General features: G+C 35.4%; 1 protein-coding gene across 5 annotated transcripts in view; it reads right to left on the reverse strand.

Annotated features, from left to right (window-relative positions):
• Positions 1 to 16,455, reverse strand: part of LOC123519062 (dynein axonemal heavy chain 3-like) — a 386,884-nt gene that overhangs the window by 70,590 nt on the left and 299,839 nt on the right. For all 5 annotated transcript variants that reach the window (XM_045280233.1, XM_045280235.1, XM_045280232.1 and 2 more), the window contains 9 exons: positions 14,243 to 14,390; positions 11,703 to 11,863; positions 9,556 to 9,678; positions 8,467 to 8,619; positions 5,909 to 6,059; positions 5,149 to 5,245; positions 3,842 to 3,962; positions 2,646 to 2,884; positions 1 to 92 (listed from right to left, as the gene is read on the reverse strand). The exon at positions 1 to 92 is cut by the window's left edge and continues 92 nt beyond it. In XM_045280233.1, the coding sequence (XP_045136168.1) occupies positions 1 to 92; positions 2,646 to 2,884; positions 3,842 to 3,962; positions 5,149 to 5,245; positions 5,909 to 6,059; positions 8,467 to 8,619; positions 9,556 to 9,678; positions 11,703 to 11,863; positions 14,243 to 14,390 (1,285 nt within the window). The remainder of the gene's footprint in view (positions 93 to 2,645; positions 2,885 to 3,841; positions 3,963 to 5,148; positions 5,246 to 5,908; positions 6,060 to 8,466; positions 8,620 to 9,555; positions 9,679 to 11,702; positions 11,864 to 14,242; positions 14,391 to 16,455) is intronic.

Below are 16,455 nucleotides of genomic sequence, written 5' to 3' on the forward strand. Positions count from 1 at the left end.
CACCATACATCTCTTTTTGTGGTAGGTTGACATCATCAACAAACACAACATATTTTCTGCCCATGGCTGGACCAAACACTCCTTTTCTTCTTCTGCAAGAAAAATGCAAATTCTCATCAATTCCTATACTGAAATAAAAACATGCTTGATTTTTTTTGATGTTACACAAATGGCTGGAAGGCCAATATTACATAGAATGTATGTGTTTGAGCAGTAAAGTCTATAAAATCAGCAGTGATACACTTGTGGGAATGTTAACGGTGTGTATTGTCACGTTATTTTGTAAAAGAAAGTCGTTAATGCTTGCAACTGTAGTTCAGATCATAGGCTTCACTAAGCTGGGCTCCAGACAAGAGAAACAGTGGTCAATATTGGTGTGAGTTAAGATCTGTGAGAAACTGGGTGTAGAGTTTCAAAGATGACTTTTAATATTCTTCCTCTTCCACTGTTATACTGTTTCCTTTTGCCCTCCTACCTTATAAACCAATTTCTAAGTCTCACATCTTTGCCTTTCCAGTAAAAACTTGTCTTCTCCTCTACTGCTCTCCTTAGATTATTTTCTTTGGAAATTTCCCAAAGCCAACTGGGCTTAGGTCTTTTATCATATGTATTTACCTAGTTGTATTTTAAAAGGTTCGAGCGGGGCTCAGAGTGTCCTGTTTCCACATCTCCATTTATCTATTTTTTCCTTAAAGTTATGCACATTATGTACTGTAACAACTTCATTATCCAATGCATTCCATTTTTCCACCATTCTGTGTGGAAAACAGTATTTTCCAATATTCTTCACACAGTGTCTTATCCTGATCTTCTTTTCATGTCCTCTTGTCCTTCCATCTTCTGTCACCAGCAACAGGTCTTCTTTGTCTATCTTTTCAATGCCATTGACTATCTTGTAAATTATTATTAGGTCCCCACATTCTTTTCCATTTTGTAAGGTTGGCAGTCCAATTTCCTTCGGTTGTTCTTCATATGTTAGGTCCTTTAATTCTGGCATCATCTTTGTAGCAATCTTCTGTATCCTTTCCAATTTTCTTATATCCTTTTTAGAGCTCGGAGACCACACCACTGGTACGTATTCTAGCCTTGGGTGTATCATGCTTGTTATGATTTTTTTCCATCATATCTTTGTCCATGTATTGAAATGCCACTCTTATATTAGTCAACATTTTACATGATAGTCCATATATCTTCCTTATGTATTTTTTGTAGCTCAGGTTTTTCTGTCTGATCACTCCCAGATCTTTTTTCTTTAGTCTTCATTATTTGTTCTTCTCCCATCAAATAGTTCTATACCGGTTTTCTCTTACTTTTCCCTATTTCCATTATGTGACATTTCTTGGTATTAAACTCCAATTTCCACTTTTTGCTCCACTCATAGATCTTGTTTATATCTTCTTGCAACAGCAGACAGTCCTCTCTGGTTTTGATAACTCTTAGCAGTTTTGCATCATCAGCAAATAAATTTATATAACTCTTTACCCCAATGTGAATGTCATTTACATGAATCCGAAACATAATGGGGGCTGACACTGAGCCTTGTGGCAAACAGGATTATTATACTATAGTTTTGTAGAGCTAACATTCTCTACTCTCAGGCCCTGAAGTAGACTGACCCTTCTTGTCTTCTAATATAGTTTTTGAGGTTAAGGAATCCAATCACATAATATCATCTTTCTTGTTCTTTCTATAGTAATAATTTCCCATGATATATTATAGTGTGCTTGACATCTTTTTATATCTAGCTTACCAAATGAATTTCACTATTTAAATGCATTTGCAATCTCTTTTTATTTTGGCCTCATCCAATGAATTGGTTTATTTTATATACTTGCCTAAGTTTTTAAAAATATTTTTCCTACATCCTTTCCACACTAATGGCTAATTCTCTTAACCTCTTCATTCCAGGCAACAGAAAATGGCTCCTGGTGACATATCCGGGTTGGTTGGGGGTGGGGAGATACTTGCCTCAGAGGCAGCTCTCTCTCTCTCTCTCTCTCTCTCTCTCTCTCTCTCTCTCTCTCTCTCTCTCTCTCTCTCTCTCTCTCTCTCTCCACTAGGGAAGTAATAATGATGGTAATTAAGTGATTTCTCAATAATAAGAAATAAACCCAGGAAAATTTTAGTGAAAAAATGTCTGCCTTCTCAAGACGAATTTTGAAGATGACAAACGAGAGAAAATGTTGATTTTATGGCAGACTAATCTATTGGTACCATAAAGAAATAAGGAAATAGAATAGTTATTTCCAGCATAGTACATCAGTACTTATCCTGATATAAGTCATATATCGTAGTAATAGTAATTAATGTCAAGTATGCCATTGTATCATATATGACCTACATTCTGAGAGATCTCATACAGTATCTGAGAAAGAAAACACATCATCTTAGCAGAAAGCAGCCATGATGCAATATATGCATCATCAGATATGTCAGGAGGGCTTCAATGATGTAAAATATGTGTCATCATGTTGAAGAGGTTAAGGAGTCACTGACAAGCTAACAAGGTTACCACAGATATTTTCTCAAAAGACATGATGCATGAGATCATCAGAAACTTTAGAAGCATTTTTGAAATACCGACTTTGTACAATATATTTCTAACCATTTTGCAAAACAACTTTCACAGAATAAAACTTACTCACCTGTCTACTTTAGACATAATAATGTCCTGAGCCTGACCAGCTGAGGTCCTAGCTGAGAAGTGCACAGTATTTACAATAAATTTGTCCTTCGGGAGATGAGTCAAGACTGTATTTGTGAGGGCAGTCTTGCCAGTACCAGTGGGACCAATTAAAAGCATAGGCACATCATGATCTATACAGCTTCTCAAGAAGAATTCTTGGCGTGCAGTCTCTGCTGTAGGAATCATCAACTGTGACACCTGAAATGTTATTACACCATGCACTAACATTTCATTTCTGTATCGTGGACACATGTTTGGAGATATAACTTTTCTCATATCAAAAATATATTAGGTGACAATACATATGTTACTATCACTAATGAACATTCATTAATTATCTATAATGGAACTACGGCTACAAGAGGTGATTCTCTCTGCCAAAATGAATTACCATAACACTGGAGACATTAGGTGATGGTAAAAGCTACTGGGAAAACGCACTTGTGGAGTAGTGATAGCATTGTACGTCATTGAGAGAGGTACAGTGACTAAGTGTCCAAAGAATGTAGATGAGGGTAGTCTATGAGCATTATTGTTGTGGCTTACATACTTACACTAAATTAAAGAAACCATTTGTTAAAATGCTTAATTTTGACAAAAGTACACATGAATGAAAAATGAAACATAAAATCCATCACACTTGATTACACACTTTGTATGACATGCACCAATACTCAAACAAAGCCTAGTCTCTGGATGAATCATCTAATAAGAAAAAAAAAAAAAAAAAAAAAAAATTCCTATGGACAGCTTGGAAGATTTTCTAGGAAAGGGTAAAGCTGCCTAGTGTATCACCATGACACATTCATTGACATTCACTACTACAGTAACCAAAGATGAGCATTAAGTAAATTCATCACCAATCCTTTCTGCTTATTGTTACTCATTAGTGAACATGGAAAATTAACAGTTAATGGCAAGGAAACTTTTATTATGACAAATAATATAAAAATCAAAATTTGTTGCCACTTTATTGACAAAAAAAAAAAAAAAAAAAAAAAAAAAAAAATAAATAAATAAATAAATATATATATATATATATATATATATATATATATATATATATATATATATATATATATATATATATATATATATATATATATTATCATGATGCAAAGGAAAGAAATTTTTCTAAGAGCAAACACATCAAACCTGTGCATCAGAGGGAATGGAGAGACGCTCTTGATTAATGATGTCATGCCACGATAACCAACGTTGTGTCTCCTTTTCATATATGAAGTCATATACTAAACCACTCTCTGGAGGCAACATCCTGAAAATACATAAATATTATGCATCATATAATGCAGTCTTTTGTCTAACAAAGTGGAAAATTTCTGGTATAACTGAACCTTAAGCTATGAACTTACAAGTCATCTGAGATATGACCTGTTGCTCAGGCAATTTTATGCTTTGACTTGAGAGCCAAACTTCAAGTTACATGCTAGCTCCAGGTACACTGTCACCAAATGGTGACAGTGTACCTGGAGCTAGCATGTAACTTGAAATTTATTTAGCCAAATTTCTTTTGTCTGACCATGGATCTTAAGCAAGAGGCACTTTCTAATGACACATGTCCAACTCACTTCTGAAACCTTCTGAAAAGAAGGATGAAACACACTTACTTGGAAAGCTACTTTGTGTAATGCTGCACAGATGAAAAAGAAGAAAGCATGGTGAAAAAAGTAAAAAGCAACTATGAAAATTAAGCTAAGCAAGAGTAAAGTATAAAAAAAAAAAAAAGTAGCAACTAAGTGTAACAAGCACATTACGTTCAGTGATGAAGTGAGAGTTTATGGCGAATGAAGGTAACTGAAAAGATACAAAATAAAACAAATTGCTCCCATCATCTCTGGCTGGCAACTCAGAGAGAGTAGACACTTTTCCTGTAATGCCTATATTTTTGGTACTTCTTTAGTTACAGAAGAGGGTGGATGCATGTTGGGCTCCAGTTTTACCCATGTTTGACAGTCAGAAAGAGCTGCTCACAAACATCTAAGTGTGGCAACAAGAAGTTTTTTTTATGGTCATCCTACCACATCATCATTGGGTGCACATTTCAGAGATAGTGACTTTTCTTCCATTACTAGAATACAATCTTTATCATTAAGAGTATACAATGCATTATATTTTATATTTGTATATAATTGTGAGTAGAAAAATGATTTCCAGTAATTTCCTGTATGTTTTCTCCATCATGTTTTAAGCCAATCTAACATAAATGGAAATAATTTCCTATTTAAGTAAAATCTGATCTTGAAAACTGAAATATCAATTCAGCTAGACCTTGAACATAATAAAACATTTCTAGGAAATTAAAGAAAAGAAAAAAAATATGCCACAAGTAAGTCACTTTGTAGCTGTTGTGAATGATGACTCTCATGTGGATCAAAATCATTTCTTTGTTCATAACTATATCAAATTTGGCAAATAAAGACTTATAGTATAGTAATACTTACCCTTTTGTAAGCTTAAAGCTTTCTGGCTTTGGAGAACCATCCACTTTGCCTTGAAGAAGCTTGCGGTAGAACTGGTCAAACATGCGGCGACTGGCCCCTGGCATTCAAGTTAAAATGACTGAATTAATTAATAATACATGAAATACAAGGAGATCCCAATGGCATGATTAGTTAGATTTCGTTTGAACTGCTAGTATGCATAGCAAATTCTAGTACAACTCCACACATAAATAATGACGAAGAAAGGGCTTAAGTTCCATGATTCTTGTCAAACTTAATTTTTCAAGATAAAATGTACAATGAGAGAGAGAGAGAGAGAGAGAGAGAGAGAGAGAGAGAGAGAGAGAGAGAGAGAGAGAGAGAGAGAGAGAGAGAGAGAGAGAGAGAGAGAGAGAGAGAGAGAGAGAGAGAGAGAGAGAGAGAGAGAGAGAGAGAGAGAGAGAGAGAGAGAGAGAGAGAGAGAGAGAGAGAGAGAGAGAGAGAGAGAGAGAGAGAGATGTAACTTTATGTTCTAACAGGATCACAAACATACTATATAGGAGAGCATTAGACAAGGGCAGACCTCAACTTTTTCCTTTACTTTTCTCTGGTAGATAAACTGGTGCTATATAATTAAATGAGAAAGATATGATTTGCAGAATAAGATAAACATGCTCTATTTGTACATCACTTGAGTACAATTGTACGATAACTAAAAAATTCATAAGGTACATATTTCTGCCATCTCTGAGTTTACATTTAATTTGTCCTAGCTGCTCACCTGTGATAGTGGAGCCCAAACTCCATGGAAAAACAAAAGTGATGACATATTGCAAGAGGTATGTCAGTTTGTCTTCAGAAATTTTAGGTCCTAGAGGCTTGTCAGCTTCTCTCACTTCATCCAGATGTGCATCCAGCAATCGTGTAAATGACTAAGGATGAAAAAAGAAAATCAGAAACAATTGGAGGTATGAATAATATAGTCACAGTGTCTATAGAGTATATGGCTTGAATTCAAATAACATCTCTTGAAGAAATAATCTATAACTATAGCCTGCACATGATGATGAAACAGTATTCAGTAAAACATAAAACATGATATTTAATTTCACTGTAGGAGACGAGATTAATAAAAAAGAGAAAATCAGTTTATGGTGCCCACTGAATGCCTTGAACAAAATTAACAATAAAACAATGAATATTATGGGACTACATGCACTATCATCCCTGCCTTACAGCCAGAAACACTGTAGCCTGTCTAAACATATCGCTCCACTTGTACAGCAGTAATTCATAATCACCTGAACCAAAATTGTCTTAAGGGGAGCGTCCGGTTTAGAGACCGAGAAAATATGAAAAATAATGTTTTTTTGTGGAAAAAAAATATGTGGAAGGTATACCACGTATACTTACCCACGTTAGCTATTATTTCACAAAGTTTTATGGCGAAACGTGCATTGGTTTCTGTTTAAATGTCATTTAAAGGTCCCTTACTCCACCACGTGTGTTTGTTTACATCAGCAGAATCAGTTTTTTTCTGAAAAACTACGAAAAACAAGGCAAAAATCTTAACTTTTTTTGGTGGATATGATACAGCAACACTGGAAGTCTATGGGTGGCGTCATCCAAGGCACCAGCGAGACTCAGTAGGGGGAAAGCTATCAGAGAGAGAGGTTGTTGCTGCGTCTCTCGCTACCCACCCTTCACTCTGCTAAACAGCACGTAATTTATTTACTGCATCTTGCTTTTCACCTACTTCCAACCATGGGACAGGTGTCTAAGAGGAATAAGCAGAGGAAGGACACCTGGAATATGAGTATGGAAGCTCAAAGAATAAAAAGAGCGGGTTGAACCTGACACCTCAAATGCTCCAGTACACATCTTCGTGTCACCCACCACCACCACCCTCACCACCGCCACACCACAGCTCACCACATTCCACGCAGAACAAAGACAAGGAAATGAAGAAGAAAAGCCCTCATTACTCACAATTAGAGAAGCTCTTCTACAAAAGATTGAGAAAGGAAATGAAGATGTGGAAAGTGACGATGAGCTTGTCATGCTGCCGAAAAGGAGGCTGAAAAATCTTCTTTCCTCTCGTTATTCATGCCCAGACCCTGCCTTTGACTACAGTTTCAAGCCTGATGTATACAAGAACACCATAACTATGCACTGCACAAAATGCAACTTCAAGAACACATCACAACCAGAAAAAGTGAGAGCTTGACGTTGGAAGAAAAGCATCTTCAGGACAAACATATCATTGACAGGAGGAGACTAGAAGCCTGATGTGCTTAGAAATACATCTAATTGATTGTAGATAATAAAAAATAACATATAGTAAACCTGAATAAACTTCCTAGTGTGTTATAAGGGGACCAAGATCAATCGATAAACTTTATCAGCCCGTATCTCAAAACATAAGTTATTCCCCTTCTATAATCTATTCTAAAACCCATTTTAGCTTGATTTCAATGAAACAAAAACTAAAAAGGAGAAGAATACTTATTTCAATTCATGTCGCTATTTTTTTTATATATGTGACCTGGAATTTTGTACTAATATTTTTGGTAAAAAAAAAGTAAAAAAAAATCATTCTGAAAAAAATTCATAAAACAAAAACAAAATATGAAATAAAAAATCTACCGACGTCGAAACATTATAACGTGTCTTTGCCACAGGAAAATGAAGGTTATGGAGCAAATAATAATGCCAGAATAACACTCATAAGTTTTAGTTGCAATTATAATTGCATGGTGAGGTTGGGGACTAGAATGGGGATGAATGTCTAATATTGATGTACATGTTCCCAAGACTTCACAACAAAATCAGAGTGTTTCATGCATATTTACTAGACATATGACAACACTGATCTAAACCAGACACTCCCCTTAAGGGTCAATGAAGTTAAGCAACTCTACTCTGTGCATCTTTTCCTTTCAAACAGACTAATTGGCAGATGGCAGCACCCATAGTGATGTGTAGCTGTCACTGTCTGTCATGCTTTGACAACAAAATATAAGCAAAAGTACATGTCCATCATTATAAAATACAAATTAGTTTCCATGAAAGTTTACAAAAAATAATGAATTCTTTGAATAAGCAGGTAATGAATTTTATGACAAGGGAACTATTTGAAGTTTTCACTCAACTTATTGCCTCCCAGGTAATCCATAATAACAAAAAAGCATCACTAAATATAATTACAAACAGCTTTGGACTATGTTGCTGGGAGTTATCAATGTGAATGGCTAAAGGATAAGTGAGGTTATTGGGGGTCCAAGCCTGCTGCTGGTTCTGTTTTGTTTGTGGATTTTTCAAAATAAAAATTGTTTGTACCTGGAAAAGATGAAGCTCTGAAGTCTGAATCATAAATTTACATCTGTTCATCACAAACTTCAAGAGTGGAGGAAGAAGCCACTCTATCACATGGTCCATCATCTGTCTCACTTCTGGCTTTACTGCTCCAGGTAGACTTGCTAGGTAAGAGTCCTGGTGAAAAAGAAAAACATTGTTAAAGATTCATACAGTTTACCAAAATGGTAAGATAGGGTAAAGTTGGGCATTACTAAAGATGCAAGTGGCCAAGGCAGTCTTCTAAATTGAAATATAAAAAGCTGTAGAACAGGGACTGAAACATTAATGAAATTCTCAAATAATGACAATTTTTCCGGCAAAATTTAGAACATGTAACAACAGATTACCTGTAAATGTTGGTAGATATCAAGCTGTGAATTGAGAAGACCCAGTCTATGACTAATGTGATGCTAATGTTGTGAGTGAGGAGTATGTTGTATGTTCTTTTTTATGTACTGGTGAAAATAAAAAGTTTCATGCAATATATTTACCTTACTACCATAAATTCAGACCAATTCCATCTAAATACGTAAAGATAGAAGTTATGAATAAATAATTTTTAGAGTAAAAACTTTTTTTGTGAATCTAATTACCCAAATAATTATCTGTTAACTTATCTACAAATCATATCAAAAGAATCAAAGCTTCTCCAAAATAAAAAAGTTCATTTTGGGATAATTTGCTCTCCACACTATGGTAGTTGGGTGTTAGCATTAGCATTTGATTTTGGAACTTTCAATTTCTTGGTCTTTGACAATTCTGTGTGTGGAATGCTTCCATAAAAAAAAAACATATAAAATACAAATTATTGAAAAGGAAGAAAAAGAGAAAAGAAATTATAAGAAAATAGTTTCTTGTTTCATAATTCCTTGGTCGTCTAATGGAATAGGAGATTCCTGAAATATCTATGTTACCATTTTTTTTTTTTTTCAAATATAGCTAAGAAGTTAATGATGTGATTCTGTGTTGTTTTCAATGTGATCTACCACTAAGTTATTACTAATGTTTAGTGTTCATCCAACTATGACTTAAGTGACAAATCTCATGGTCTATATTCTTTATTTGTTTTACCTTAAGTGGTCTCCAGCCAAGCTCTTTACTTTCCATGTAAATCATGCCACAGCGAGACACAGTTGCTGGTGATGCTTCTTCCAAATCACAAGTCTCAAAGATGACACTCATTTTTCCTGGCATCTGAAAAAAAGAAATTCAATGATAATAACAGTGACAGGACCATCAAGGCTGACCAAAAGCCTTGATGATAGTCTTGAGGTAATTGGTAAGACATTGATCCCCCAACAAAAAGAAAGTTCCTTCTAGCCAGCTAATCTAACCTTGATGTATATTTTCCACTGCTTTCATGATGTCATAAGACAGGGCATTACACTGATGGGCCAATAGCTTCACTGTAGACAAACATTGTGTAGGAGCTATCCTATTCTAGTCTTTCTGTTTCAAATCACAAAGACAAAGATTCAACTGGATATTAAGAGGACTAATATATGGTAGTTAAGGGTGAAAGGACACCATGAAGATAATTTATCAGATTTTCTAAAAAAGTCATTGAAATAATAGACCACTACAAGCTGGATATCAATACCTATATTGTAGACAAAAAAAAATGAGAGGAAGATATAATGTCCCATTTGCTCCAGTGATAAATTGGAAGATTCAACTTAACATTACTCTCTTCAGTGTCCTGAATAGGTATGGAGTCCATAGTTGTACATTCAGTATTGTGTGTACCAGTTTCAAAATGACATTCTTATTATGTTTTATATAACTTGTGCACTACAATTTTGTTTGTAAGAATTATAACACTAATAACACTGAATGTACAACTATGAACTTCACAACAGGACATTTCCTAATAATATCTCCCTCCTTTAAACTGGCATGAAGTGCAAAATAAAATCACTAATAAACATGTATCCTCCCTCTTTCTTACTGAGAATATCTTTTCTTCTAGGAATATGCATACTAGTGTTATAATGGTGCATCTGACTTACTGGCAGGCTTAATGACAGAAACACACATACAGAAAATGTTGCAAAGCTCATAAGTTTATGAATAGGAAGAATAGTCAAGAAAATCAGAGAATTTTTGAAGATTATGCTCTGTCTACTCATTTACCTTCCTTGCTGCTAACATTCTTATGTCCTAGGAAAGATGTCAATTAAACTCAAAGCATGATCTAAAAAAACTGTACTTATTTCCCAAGTACAGTGGAGATTCAATACTTGAATGTCTAAACACTCGAACTTTTCAATACTCGAATGCAAGTTTGATTTAACACTCAAAAAAATACCTTTGTAAACAAAGGCTCCTTGGCATCCCCCTTCCCCCTCCCCCAGTTGTGACTTGTGCTGCTGCAATCATCAGAATAACATTCACCTGCATTCTATCTGTAGTTTTCATATTTAAACTTACATTAACACAAAAGGGTTATTAGTGGTGAAAATACCTCTGGTAATCAAATGGCCGTACATTTGGTCGTATATAAAGCTCTGTCATCCTCCTTCTCGTAGCTGCCACTATACCATTCTGATACCACATTACTGGTAATAACCATTATTCCCATAATACCAGTATACCGGATGTCGGTGCACATCCTTAGTCCTGCTGCAGTTTTGAAAAAAACAACATTCTTTTACGATGGTACCAAAGAGGCTTATTAGTGATGAAATAAGGAATCTGGTGAGAGTGCAAGTGTTAGTGAGCCACAGCACTCCTTTAGTGGATTCACAAGAATCACACTAGAAAAGTTACAAAGACATTTTCATGGATGGTGACTTTGGATGGTGACTTATCCTTTGGTGACCTCCTTCCCCCTCCCCATCCTTCTCCCTTCCTCTTCTAAGATATCCATCACCAGCCTTCACTTACGGTAAATACAAATCAAAATTGTTAAAAAAAATACATTGAAATTTACATAAACTTGAGGTTTTGCTAAGATTAGAACGAATTCCTTGATTTATAGGTATCAATAGTCAAACTTTTTAATACTCAAACAACCATTTGGAACTAATTAAGTTCGAGTATTGAGTCTCCACAGTAGTTATTTCCTCCTGGCAGTGTTTTTTTTTAGATAGTAAAGAAGCAAGTTGCTAGTTTGTGCAATATGAAACTCATGCCACTGGGAGTTTCAGTCTACAAATGTTGCTGACTGTATGCACAAATATAGATTAAATATAAAACAGCTGTCTCATTTAACCTACCTGGATAATTTCCCCAGACATAAGGCATAGCTTTTTATTGTCATCAAGAACTGTGTTGAGATTCTCCACCCACACAGCATCAACAGGTCCATCAAGTACCAGCCATCTTCGCTCTTCACTTCCAGACACTGCCATCTCTCGGAAGGTCTTTGCCAGTACACCTGATTGTAGTTCATACCAGCCAAAATTAAGCAAATATATTGATAAAGTACATTTGTTACGGAAAATTAAGGCACCTCATTGTGAAACTATAGTGCAAATGCAGTTCCTCAAAATCTAGGTTCTCTTCCTGGCTGCATATTTTTTTTCCTAACACAATTAGATAAAAAAAATTAACTGAAAAAAATTAAGCCCAAATTTTTCTTTCAAATTTACACAGGAGGTGTCTTTGACATTCCTCTTTAGCAACAGTTCAAGTTGGAGACAAGAGCAAAAAAAAAAAAAAAAAACGAACAAGAATAGAGTTTTACAGGTTTTTTATATGAAAAAGTAAGTATACTGGTTAACCCTAAATAGATGAAATGGTCAGAATAATAAAGATGAGGTTAAGAAGAAAGTCTTGTTAAAAAGACTATGGCAAGGAAGAAGATATACATTTCAACAAGTTCATAACAACAGAAAGCAAGAGGTTGTATTGTAAAATTCCTCACTGATGAAAGAGAATCTGACAAGCTGGAAAACAGATTTGGAATGACTTCAAATAAAAACAAAAAAGCATGAATTACAGGATATGAGATATGAATACTATGTTGAGGATCAGACAGTGGTCTTGTCTTTGAGATTACTTTCCACATGTGCACAGGGTGGAGGAATTTTATCTGTTATAGAGAAATGGAAATGATCTCTGAAGAGGTGCAGGTTGTTTTACTGTGCTGAGTAAGGAATTTAGGCATATGTAATTACACATATGTACTTACTACAGTTGACAAACAAAAATCCAGCAATCGATATTCCAGAAACATCAGCTCTCCGGGAGGTACTGTTTATGTTGTGATGGTGGTGTACTATAAAATCATGTGTTTGCTCCTGCTTGCAATAGCTAATAGGCATATCTTCTCATTTAATCATTCATCTGCTATGGTAAAGCTCCATTATGGATTCAGCAAAGAAAAGAAGTAGTGTTAAATGCAAACATAATGCGTTGCTGAATACACAGAAAATAGAAAAGCTGAAACATTTTTATTTGCTGCTTCTTTAAAAGGTAATCCCTTTTTGTTAAATATATATACAGTAAGGCCCCGCACTTGGCGAATTAATTTGTCTGGCAAAACTACCGCCAAATGCGAATTTCGCCAAACACGAGTTCTTTATACCATATAAATTGCCTAAAAAATGCCTCAATCAGTCTTTGGTCATTGCCAAAGTCTCTCTTTTGACCCCTAAAATTCCATCTTTTGAGCTGAAATAAGATCTTTTTCTTTCACATATTAAAACACATGTACAAAACAGACCAATAAACAGGTATTTGTGATGCTTTCCTCATCTGTACTCCTGTTTTTCCACCCATTTCCCTCACCCACTTTCTTCCTTGCCGCCACCACCATTGTCCTTTCCCCCACTGGTATCACCTGTTGTGCTGGTGGAGGCCATGTTGGGGGTAAATTGCCAGAATTTGTTCCCACGCTAGCAGAAGAGGTAGCAAAAACAAAATGGCTGAAAGGGATTCTCACACTGCATTCTGATAGGTTTAGAGAGAGGTCTGACATCACAGGGGAGCTGCGTGGTTCGCCGTGCATCCGCCAGGGGACTGCCAAGTTTGAATTCAAATCACCAAGCATGCACTCGGTGTTCCGTGACCACCCTACTGCCAAAAGTGAATTTCACCAAGCTGAGATTTGCCAAGTGCGGGGGATTGACCACCCTACTGCCAAAAGTGAATTTCACCAAGCTGAGATTCGCCAAGTGCGGGGGATTACTGTACATCATATAAAGGCTGAACCTCCCAAACCTGACAACTTCTGAACAAGAGGTTTGCCAGACCACAAAAAATTCTGGACTACAGGTGGTCCTTAAAATACCCCAGAATTTATGGGCTAAAGGGGATACTTTTGGGGTACCTCCTATCTCAAAGCCCACCCGCTAGGAAACCGTTGCCCCGAGTGAGGAAGCCCAAATTACACTCGGACTGTGGACAGGATTCGAACCCGTGTGCTTGGCGACACCTTCGACCCCAAAGCGTGCTTGGTTCCACTGTACCACATGATCCCTAATTCTTTTTATTATAAAACTAACAATAAATATCAGTAACAATGAGTAAATAATGTCTTTCTTTGCTGCAATAACGTAAATATTATTATCAATAACTGCTGGGAGCATTAAGATCAGTTTTCCAAAACTCAAACAAACCTCTCCTCTGTGACATGCAAGTGTTGGGCTATAGGCTATAATCTTTTGTACAGGTAGTCCATTTCTGTTAAATATATACAGCATATACATATACATAAAAAAAACAGAATTTTCTAAAATCTAGCAGTTCTCAGGTCCTGAGGTTGCCTTATTCTTGATAATTAACTGTATATGTAAAAACAATATAAACTTACCATCAGACCACTCATGAGAGAAAGGATCATATGCTCCATACAGTTGCCCTAAACTGAGTGCTTTTGGGTTGATAATTTTATACTGCACACCTTGCTCTTCACCAACTTTCCTCTCTCTTCCCACTTTGTCCAAGGCTGTTGCTAGCCCCTGTGGGACAGGAGGAATATAAATTCTATGGGCAAAATCAAGAATACTAAGGTCAATTATTAGTGGGCAAGTGTCTAAGTGACAATAACTGGTAAATAAAGAGCATATTTCTTGAGATGTTTCCTTCTACAATTATTTATACACATTCATTACTGTGGTGATATCTTCTATCACTCGTTTGAACTGACTCAATTTTAACCTAGATTCTGATACATTAAAGTAACTACAGAATTTCTCATTGCAGTTATGTGATAGGTATGTATAAAGAAATGTACTCATAATTAAAGTTACTATAATGTACTATGTATATGTGCAATTGGTAAAAAAAATTTACAATTTATAGAATGGGGTGAATAACTTTTAGAAATCAAACTAATAATTCTTAAAATTGCCAAGAAAATCTCATTGTCAGTCTATCTAATGTCATATTAGATATAGGACATTATTTTCATGCTGATTTAATGGCTATTGAAAGTTTTATATCATGCATACAAAATGATAATGCATTTTTTACCAATAGCAGAAACATGTAATCCTAGAAACTTTAATGACACATCTATTTTTTTTTCACTTATTATAAGATAAAAGAAAGACTATCATCAGACATCTACCAGAGCTGGAACAGCTGAGAATGCTAAAATGAATGAGCAGAATTAGGCCATGGGAAGTGATTGTATTGAAAAATTATGCAAATTTTATATAGAAATTAGTTGGAAGCATTAAAGCAGCATCCTGATCATAAATGTATATTTGTTTACTGTTTAAAATCCACTAAGCAACTACATATTCCCTCAATGTTCCTAATTACTACAACTTTATTAGCAATTTTTGTGCACAAAAACACATTAACAGATCATCAATAAGGTCAATGACTTCAGCTTTATTAAGTGAGCCATGAATTGGTTTAGTCATGCATATGCAGTTTTTATTTGGTATTTTTTTCCCTTATGAATATGGCAACTGTAAAGTATTTTCTGAATCACTTCAAAGCAATAGCTGAAGCCTTATGCATACCATACCTACAGCTCAGAAACCTCAATGATGGGATGCAAACACTGTGTAACTTTGAAGCTGCAGCTAACACAATTTTTCATGGCTTAAAGCTTTATGGTTCAGGTCCCCAACATACATATGGAGAACAAATAAGTCTGAGAGAAATTGCTTGCAAAGTAGAAACAAGCAACAGAATGCCATTGGGTTTTGAATGATTGAAACTACATATTAATGCCATTGGTGTTTGTGTTATTAAGTATAATTCAATCATTGTTACCTTTCCTGAATTAACAATTAAATACTGCATTATTGAAGAGGTGCCAAAATTTATATCTAGGTTACAAATTGCAGTAATGTTAATATTAATACTTATGAACCCATAAAGACAAGTATATGAATGCATTACTATAGGTAGGTCATATATTAAAAAATTAACTTTCATTCTACTCAAGTGATAGGTAGTATCAAAGAAGCAAGAGAACATATTGGTGTCATGAAGAGGAAACATTGCCAAACTGACAAACCCTCTGGTATTAGTTAGCAAAGCCAATTTCAAGTCAATTTCTCTCTGCAGGTATATATTGATTTAAAGTATCTTTGTTTATATCACAGAAAGCTTTTAAACAATTCCAAACTTGAGAGAAAACCTCTCTCTTTTCTTTTGCATGTCATTCTTAAAGATAATTAAGAATGCTGATAGTCTCACATGCAGAATCTTCTAAAACTTGAATTAACATACAATTCTCACACTAAAATTCTTCATACATTTTTCAAACAAAATAATCACAAACAATCCTCAGGGCAGACTGAGCAACAAAGAATATCAACAAAAAACTAGACACCCCCTTAGCCATGGCCTTGAACATGCCCAGACGCCTCTTCCGGCCCTTCTGCTGCAGTGTGTTCGCCAGAGTCTGTTGAGGGAATGCTTAGAAGGAAACAGGGCACAGCTGAGTCGTAGCTTAAATGAAGTAAGTTTGCACTGAGGATTATATTGGTATACAAAATAGGAAGGGGTGATAGGACATATCTTGAGGTTGCTGTTGTTGAGGTAGTCATAATAGTAGTGGCA

Source organism: Portunus trituberculatus, chromosome 44 (genome assembly GCF_017591435.1).
Source record: "Portunus trituberculatus isolate SZX2019 chromosome 44, ASM1759143v1, whole genome shotgun sequence".
Classification (NCBI taxonomy): Eukaryota; Metazoa; Arthropoda; class Malacostraca; order Decapoda; family Portunidae; genus Portunus; species Portunus trituberculatus.